The 9,613-nt window shown below is 42.6% G+C and overlaps 1 protein-coding gene across 36 annotated transcripts in view; it reads left to right on the top strand.

Moving 5' to 3' along the window:
• The window catches only part of EPB41L2 (erythrocyte membrane protein band 4.1 like 2), a 156,330-nt gene that overhangs the window by 96,054 nt on the left and 50,663 nt on the right, over positions 1-9,613 (top strand). For all 36 annotated transcript variants that reach the window (XM_084777772.1, XM_084777771.1, XM_084777770.1 and 33 more), the window contains 2 exons: positions 218-322; positions 7,093-7,135. In XM_084777772.1, coding sequence (XP_084633898.1) covers positions 218-322; positions 7,093-7,135 — 148 coding nt within the window. The remainder of the gene's footprint in view (positions 1-217; positions 323-7,092; positions 7,136-9,613) is intronic.

Genomic DNA, 9,613 nt, shown 5'->3' with positions numbered 1-9,613 from the left:
TATAATTTGTATTAGGATACAAAATAGATTGTATGGTATTTTTCATATAAAATTTGTTTTTGTTGTTCTCTGCTCCCCCATCCTCCATTTCTTGCCCTCCAGTGGTCTCCTTTCTTGTTTCTGGTCACATGTGTCCTTTGCCTCTTTTCTCCTCAACATCTCATTTCCCTTTATGATCTCCTTTAGAAAAGTAAAGATGTGCTTTGTTTTTCTGCAGAAACGTGCTAAGGGACAAGTGTTATTTGACACAGTGTGCGAACACCTCAATCTCCTGGAGAAGGACTACTTTGGACTTCTGTTTCAGGAGAGTTCCGAGCAGAAAGTGAGTAGTTTCAACTTTGTGTCCTTTATGTTTATTTTTTCTTAAGCAGTTTAATTTCAGAGTAAATCTGACTTTTAACTTGTATGTTTATTATGAGATTGTGGCAAATATTTAAATAATTATCTTTCATTTTATGTACATTGGTATTTTGACTACATGTATGTCTGTGTGAGGGTGTTGGATCCCATGGAACAGGAGTTACAGACAGTTGTGAGCTGCCATATGGGTGCTGGGAATTGAACCCAGGTCCTCTGGAAGAGCAGTCAGTGTTCTTAACCACCGACCCGTCTCTTCAGCCCTGTGGCAAATATTTATAAATTATTGTGTGAGAAGCTCCCTGAAGGACTCTGGCATTTGGGTTTGTATGATGCTTTCTCATACCGTAAGCAGATGGTGTACAGTGGGATATCTTCCTATCTTGAGATTGAAAAATTGAAAAAGCTGATTTTAAAATTATGAGAAAACTTTAACTCTTGAATTCATAGTGGAATCAACTTACATAATGAATTGTTGAGGGGAAGATAATTCAAAACATATACATTAAAAGACTCAGTCGTAGGAAAACTGATGATCTAACTCAAAGACTGTCTTCTTCAGTAAGAGTCTCTCACTCGTGCCCTGCTTTTCATCATGCACTAAATACAGAGGCTGGCCAAGTAGGTTCACTTTGCCAACCTACATGTGTGCAGTTGCCTGTATAGTAGTTGTTGAAAAAGACAAACACAGATAAGCTGTTGAGAGACAGTACCCATGAGTGCTCGCTTAGAGACCTGGAAGAAGTGTTTGTCCTGCTCAGTGGACCTGAGTAGCTTCGTGTGTAGAAGATACTGGTGTCTCTGTGGCTGAGCCACCTCTCCTCAGGGATAGTTAACCAACCAGTGCTGGGCAGGCCCTTGGAGTAGGGCTGCCTGATGTCAGGACTGTGCCATGACTACATCTACTCCAAGTTTTCCAAGACACAAGCAAGTGCATAGTGTGGTCTGTGATCTGAAGTTTGTACTACATTTATAGACCTTAAGAGATTTTTAGTTTCAGAGGTAAATTAAGGATAGAAATCTTAACCCTTTCTGGCAGGACCACGGCTAACCTGCAGCCAGCAACATTATTAGGACAAGTGCTTCGCATCTTTTCTTTCTTTCTCTCTTTCTCTTTTTCTTTCTTTCTTTCTCTCTCTCTCTCTTTCTTTCTTTCTCTCTCTCTCTTTCTTTCTTTTTCTTTCTTTCTTTCTTTCTTTCTTTCTCTCTTTCTCTTTCTTTCTTTCTTTCTTTCTCTTTCTTTCTTTCTCTTTCTCTTTCTTTCTTTCTTTCTTTCTTTCTCTCTTTCTCTTTCTTTCTCTCTCTTTCTCTCTTTCTCTTTCTCTCTCTCTTTCTCTCTCTCTCTTTCTTTCTCTCTCTCTTTCTTTCTCTCTTTCTTTTTCTCTCTCTTTCTTTCTTTCTCTCTCTTTCTCTTTCTTTCTTTCTCTCTCTTTCTTTCTCTCTCTCTTTCTTTCTCTCTCTTTCTTTCTTTCTCTCTCTTTCTTTCTCTCTTTCTTTCTCTCTTTCTCTTTCTATCTTTCTTTCTTTCTCTCTTTCTTTCTCTCTTTCTTTCTTTCTCTCTCTCTCTCTCTCACTCTTTCTCTTTTTCTTTCTTTCTTCTTTTCTTTTTCTTTCTTTCTTTCCCTGAGACAGGCTTTCTCTGTATAGCCTTGGCTGTCCTGGACTCACTTTGTAGACCAGGCTGGCCTCGAACTCATAGAGATGTGCCTGCCTCCACCTCCCAAAGTGTCTGCTTTACTTTCTCAGTACCTAGGGTTGGTGTGGGTGAGAAGATGTTTGAGTTGGTCCAGAGTCGTATTCTACAGAGGAAGCCCATTTATTCTGTTGGATTGTCAGTGAAGCCTCTGTGTGAGGATGTTTAGAGCAAGCACTCACAGTGAAAGAGCCGTCTGTCTATGTAGAGCATTGACAGCTCAGGCAATATAACATGTAGCCATTGGAGGAACAGGGGTTATTGTTATTGCCCTCATAGTACCGTTGTTTGTATTTACGTATCCCAGTAATGAAGTAAAGGGTTTTATTTTTAGGCATGATAATTATATGCAAATTAAATTTTCTCAACTTGCTCAGCTTCAGATCCTTGCTCAGTAATTTGTGGTTTAATTCTACCTTTAGAGTAAAGACAAATTGTGTATGCCTAGCTGCTGCATAGAACACATTCTTATTAGAGCTGTTTAGGATGCTCTCCTCAGAAGTAATCACACCTTACTAAATGAACCAAGAGCCTCTTAGAACACGAAGGTGCAAGCTGCTCCTGTGGTTTACAGGTTGGTAGTGGCTCCAGTCACATGCTTGTCCTCAAAGCTCCAAGACAGGAAGTGCTGGTAGCTTGGCAACTGTATCTTTTTTTTTTTTGACATTGTCATAGGAGTGTTTAATTTTTGTAAAATATAAAAACAATTCAAATGTTGTACTTTGTTAGTACAAACCAAGTAAACAACATTGGGGCATTGAGTATTTCTGGAACATTCCTTTTGAATAAGATAGCACTCAGACAATATGATTAACTCATTTTTACAAGTGTTTAGTTCATATCTTATGTGTGAGCTTCTGATCCGTCTGCTCCAGCTCTCTGTTGAACACCCCTGATTTAAAAGCCTGAACACTAAGCTGTCTACTGAACACTCCCAGTTCAGAAGCAAACTCTTATCTTCCCCTTACGTGCCATGTGCCCTGAAGAATCCTTCTGGATTCACCTCTGTGAATAGGCAGGTGTCTGGGACCTTAGCCTCACTTAGAAACATTTTATGCATGCAGTTTAATCCCCCACAGTCGGCATGAGCTTTCTTCTCAGCACTATCTTACAGCACTTGATAGTGCATGCCAGCTTCTGCTTCCCAAGGGGGCCTTGCTGGTTGATGTACCTCTCTGCTCCTACATAGCATGCCTTATTGGCAGTTTCTTTCTCTTATTACCTAAATACCTGCCTTTCCTAAAGAGCTTTCTAAATATCCTGCTATGAGAACCTTCCCCCACCCCAGGGCAGGCCTCCCTTCTACCACACTCCTCTCCCCAGCTCAGAGGAGGTGAGTTTACAGCTTCATCAGCATATTTATCACAAGCCTTATTTGTGGCTGTTTTCTCTCCTCATTACTCTGATTGTATCTGAAATAGGATGCTGAACTCTAATGAGGGGGTGGATTGTGCAATGACAAGATGACAAGGGTTTGGCTGTGGAACGGTATGGTCAAAGTCTGGGAGGCTGAGGTTGTTATAGCAGCTAATGGGTAAAAAGAGGGCTGAGAGTATAGCTCAGAGGTAGACAATTCAGCCTCTTCACCTCTAAGAATATATAAGGCAGACTGTGGGGCTCACTGTGTAAGGTAGACTATGGGGCTCACTGAAACATCCTCTAAGAGTGTGTAAGGTAGACTATGGGGCTCCCTGAAACATCCTCTAAGAGTGTGTAAGGTAGACTATGGGGCTCACTGAAACATCCTCTAAGAATATGTAACGTAGACTGGCGGGTTCACTCTAACATTCTCTTTGGCAGGAAGACGCCAGGGCTGAAGAAGGAACACAGCGTTCCTCATTTTCCGTTGTGGTTAGTTTTTCTTATAAAATGTCACATGAAAGTGCTTGTGAACATGGATGAGCACTGGGTTAGTGCTTAAGCTTTAGCGGTAGGAGGTCCCAAGCATAGAGAAGCGTCTTTTGTGAGACCCACTTCTCAGAAGATAAATACTCAAATATAGTTGAATATATCAAATTCCGTACTTGTGTGGCTATAATGTTCATATTGCATAGCTTTTTAGATACCTTACTGTTTATATATAGACAAAATCCAGTCCTCTAATACATTTAGGTGAAAGAACTTTTATTCTTCCCAGTATAGATGTGTATAGTCTCCATTTTTTTTCAGAAAATTATTAGTGTCATAAGAACTTAGGTTGATCAGTCCTCCCTTGAAGTTCTTGAGGTTTCCACTGTAGGAGATTGGGGTGCGTCTCTGTGTGCATGCCAAGCTCATGCTCCACCACTTTGCCAGACTACCAGCTCTGTGTTATCTCACACTAAATATTGTTTGTATTTAAAGAAGTCTCAGGTACTTACTTCAGCATTTTATAAAGTGGAATTCAGGCAGAAACTGTAAATAATTTGTATAACAATTTGTCTGAGGGAAAATCTATGCTGTCTGTGGCATAATGTTGTGCCTCTCGGTTGTCGGGACACCAAGTTGGAAGTCTTTCAGTTGATAGTGATTATGAAAAGTGGCAGTGAGTGTTCAGAGTTCCAGAGCAGAAAGAATCAGGTGATATGTTATTCTTCAGTACAGAACTATAAGTCTTTGTAATTTTTGTATTCATGTTTAAACGAATCATCATTAAAGATACTGAACTCTCTTTAAAGAGAAAAGTCTTGGTTTTTGCTGTTAATGGAGTTTGGCATTTGGCCAGGCATTGTAAAAGTCATTTTGCTACAAGCCATATTGCCAGAAGTGCTTGTTATACATGTAGTTGAAATCCAACCTTGCTTTATGAAGGTAAAAGCAGAATCTAATATCCAGACCACATCTTCCTAGAAGCAGAAGTAAAAGCTCACAGAAGCACTTTCCTCCCTCCCCCGCGTTGCTTTTTCAGTGTTAGTATCATAGAAATAGAAAAGGAGACCAGAGCAGATCTGACATTGTGTTGTGGAAAGTGGCCTTAGGGTGACGACAGTTTCAATTTCTTTGCCAACTTGTCACTCATGAATGTCTGGATCTGTAGGCCCATCCCTTACCCTGATCAGGTAATTTGGAGGAAATTAGTGCTGAGGATGGAAAGTGTGATAGCTGGTCCCTACGGCCCGTCTACATGATGACAGAAGAAGATGATGTTCCATCGATCTTTCCTGGGTCACAAGCGCTTTGCTTCTCTGTAGGAGGCCATCTGTGTGAGCTTATCCTTAAGGACACTGCTTGGGAGGTCTGTCTATGAGTCCAGCAGTGTTCCCTTTCTGTCCCTTTTCTGTGTCTAAGATATAAGGGATCTTATCATTTGAGTTTGTACCAGCTGTCAGACTCCGTCTTTCTTTGTGTGGATATTACTTTCTGGTTTCAGTGCCACACGTGTAGCCCCCTTCACGCCTCCGCAGCCTCAGTCCAGCCTAGGCTAGGAGCTGAATACTGTGCTTTCCCTGTTGTTGTGCACTGGTCCTTGCTGCTCATTTGTGAGCCAGCTGTGCAGGACAGCAGCTGCAGCCTGAGGAAACTGAGTGCTACACTTCTCTTCTGAGTACAAAATAGAGCTGCTTCCTCGCATGGCCCTGGAGGTACCAGTCCAGGCTCTCACTGGCCTCTCACATTAGTGCACTGTGCAGCTGAGACGGCCCTGAAGCTGGACCATGCTCTGATGGCTCTTCAGTGAAGCTTTGACTGTGACAGTGTTAGGAAAGACACACATGCCTTGTTGGTTATGGTCTGGCTCCTCACGGCCAGAGTTGAGGTTGTGAGCTGGGTTGTGACATCTGAGGCTACTTTCAAGGATGCTGCTGTTAGTGCTTGTTCACGGTGCGCCATGGTCTTTTGCTTCTTTTCAGTAGACTGACAGGCACTTGTTTCATGTGTAACAGCAAACACTTCGTTCTCTCTCTCTGTGGGAACAAACGGGTGTCTAAATACAGGTGCTAGAGTACAGTACTTGGGAAACTTGTTAACATCAGACTCCCTTGCTGTAAAGGCAGGGTTAGAATCAGGGTGCTGTTTCTCAGACACAAAGTACAGAGTTTTGATAATTGTGGCAGCTTTTTACTTTACAGTTTGAAATTTTATTTATCCTCATGTGGTTCAGAGTTTGTGGGTCTCTCTCCCCTTTCTCTCTCTCTGTGGGTGTGTGGGTATGTAGGGGTGTGTGGGTGTCTCCCTCCCTCTTGCTCTCTCTTTCTTTTTTGTTTGTTTGTTTGTTTGGTTGGTTTTTTGCTTTAAGACAGTGGTTTTCTTAAAAATTTGTTTTGTGTTGTTTTTGGTTATCATTCTCAAAGAATAGAAATAAGAGGCAAATGGAAGGATGTTCCTTACTTAGAATTATATTTTCTAAATTCAAATGAAAAAGGAAAGAAGAAAGAAAGAAAAGAAGAATGACAGATAGATAGGTAACTTTTTGGTAAGGTCAGGATGAGGAAAACGCTGTCTCTAACCTGGCTCTACCTCTACTTAGCGCGGGGGAGGTGTGGTGTGTGGTGACAGGAGGCTGAAGGGTGTGAAGAAGTTGGCTTCAGAGGTTGAAGTGATTGTTTAGGATCAGCAGTTTCCAACTCACACTTTATCCTTCTTAAGTAAGAATGAACTTTGAATGCCCTATTATTTCAGAGTCCGTGGGATGATACGTAAAGCAGCTTTTTTTTTTTTTTAATATTTTTCTTCCTTTCTTCCTTTCTTTTTTTTTGGGGGGGGGTTTGAGACAGGGTTTCTCTGTGTAACCTTGGCTGTCCTAGACTCAACTTTGTAGACCTGGCTGGCAGGTCTGCCGGCTGGGATTACTGGCCTGTGCCACTGCACCCAGCTTGTGAAACAGTTTTATGTAATAAAGATTACATATAGATAAATTACATTTTACGATTATCATATCAAAGCTATTTACCATTTTATTATACACTCTCACACACATACATACGCTCCTGTGCCCCCCCCCCCACATGCCCAGTAGAAAGTTAATTGGTGAAAGCTACTTATGAGATAAGAGGTATGGGCTGTAAGCTGTTCATTGACTTGGGGGTAGTTCTTTTGGATAACTAATGTTTTCTTTCTTCCTGCAGAACTGGCTCGATCCTGCAAAAGAGATAAAGAGACAGCTCCGAAGTGAGTATTTAAAAAACCACACTTGAACTAGTATGTATTATTTCTGCCTTTAATAAAAACTGTAACAATAACACAGGATAGAGCAAAGTTGTTTTGCTGAAATCAACAGTCCTGTAAGATGCTGTGGATGTAAGTTTAGCTGGACATGATACCAGCTGCTTGTGGTCCTAACACTGAAGAGGCTGGAGCGGGGGATCACACGAGCTGTAGGCCGCCGTAGACCGCACAGTGCAACCCTACCTCAAACAGCAGCAGCAAAACCAAAGTACTGTGACTGTGGATGTCTTCCCTTTTAGGAGGCTGTAGACTTAGGCGCACATGTTTGTGAAATGTACATGTATGAGGTAAAAGCCTGGCTTTTAAAACTACGTTGGACTGTTTTTGGGTAACATTTATGTTGTATGAATACGTTGTATATACCGGATTGTGTGCATATATGCACATACTTGTGTGCCTGTGTGTGTGTGTGCTCGTGTCAACTTTTGGTGTCTTCCTTGGTTCCTCCCTATCTTGTCCACTGAACCTGCAGCCCATCAGTTTGACTAGATTACCTGGCCGTTGAGGTTCCCAGTCTCCCTCCCAGTGTGGGTTCTGGTGCACACCACTGCTGCTGTGCTCCACTCTCACATGGGCGCTGGAGGTGGAGCTCAGTCGCCATGCTTGTGCACACTGAGCCATCTCCTCAGCACAGTTCAATCCTCCAAAGTTGAAGGTCACGTCACTGCCTGTTCCTTTTCTTTTTCACTAGTAATTCCCAAATGATTCCACACTTCCCCCTCAAACAGCCTCAGCGCCTGCGTGGATGTGCGTCTGCACACTGCCATGCATGGGATAGCAGTGCCAAGAAGTGTTAGAACTGCTGGGAATGCCTGCTAGGGGTTCCAGGGCGGACTTCAGCGTTTGAGAGTGCTTGAAGCCAACATCAGCCTGCAATCCTTAGACGTGGGGGTGGAAGTCTGAAGACTACTTAAGTTTGTCACAGCCCTTCTAAGGCTGGCCTGAGGGCTATCCAGGGAGAAGCTGCCGTTTCCCGAGAACTAACCTGCAGACTTCCTTTTCTACATGTTCTCCTCCTCACAACACTGAAGCACTTCTGTTTGCACTTTCAGTCTCCTATTTTGGTACCCATCCTTCTGTTTTATTGCGGTTTTTTTGTTTGTTTGTTTTTTTGTCCTCAATAACAAAGCTTAGTCTTATTATCATTTCCCTTCTATGTTATTTACTTATTTATTTATGAATAGGATTTGATTATTGCCTGTTCTGGCAGTGAATTAATGATTTTCCTGATTTAGCCTCCTGAGTGCTGGGATTATAGGAATGTACAATCATGCCTGGTTTTCTTCTGTATTGTTTTTAAAATTTATCTGTATTATCATTATTACCTGGAGGCCCGGCTAGTGATCAATTAAGACACAGACACTTGTTATATTTTAAGATAGCCTTAGTTAACCTGGGGCAGGGCAGATATCAATCCTCTACACTACCTCCCATAGTGGGGCAGGCATGGGATCCCTGCCTCAATCCCATGCCATCTGCTTCTCATAACTTCTATCAAGCTACCTCCCATCCATAATCTTAAATACTTGCTCATGTTCTTTATCTGGGCTGGATTCTCCATCCACGCCACGGGCCATGTGCTTCTCCTCCAGCTAACCCATGGCGGCCTTCCTCTCTTCACTTCAGGTTTTCTCCTCCTGGTGGCGGTCCTTCTTCTTCCCAGAATTCCTCACTCTCTAAACCCATCTATCTCCTCTGCCCTGCCCAGGTGGGATGGCTTTTTCTTAAGCAAAAGGTTGGTCAGACAGCAAGCAGTGACTAGCATCAAAATACATCAGAACATCCCCCAACACGTCTGCTCTTTCATTTGAGCTTATATGTTGTTCTGTATCCTCTCCCAGCGCTCCCTTAACTGCGCTGACATCCCAGCACTCCCTAACTGCGCTGACATCCCAGCGCTCCCTTAACTGCGCTGACATCCCAGCGCTCCTTAACTGCGCTGACATCCCAGCGCTCCCTTAACTCCCAAACCTTTTCTTTGTTCCTTCTGCAGTGGGTACACGCTCCGTAAAGTGTGTGTGCTAAGAAAAGTAGAATGCTTGTACTTTCTCTGAACCCAGATCTGCCAGGTGACCCAAAAAGAACAGGGCAGCCTCTGAAATGTGACTGATGCCCACACAGTTCTTCGCTGTGGTTTGTTTTGTGCCACTCAGAGTCACAGATATTTCCTGTTGGAAATTGCCCTTCAGAAGAAGACTTGAAAACTTGAGAGGAAACTTTGCAAATAAAACTTGGCAAGCAGGGCTCATGTTGATTACAAATCATGTTATTTCCTGGTTATTTATGAAGTGTTGTTTAGAGTCATCTCAGGCTGTTTGCCTGTGGTTTGGCAAATGGGCTAGCAGTAACAGTTCAGTGTGGCTTATCTAAACACTGGAGTTCTTTAAATGATGCTCACACTGGCTCCTCTTTGAACACAGC

This window comes from Acomys minous, assembly GCF_964271855.1.
Source record: "Acomys minous genome assembly, chromosome: 3".
NCBI lineage: Eukaryota > Metazoa > Chordata > Mammalia > Rodentia > Muridae > Acomys > Acomys minous.
The sequence above is the reverse complement of the archived record's forward strand: the minus strand, read 5'-3'. Positions and strand labels throughout refer to the sequence as shown.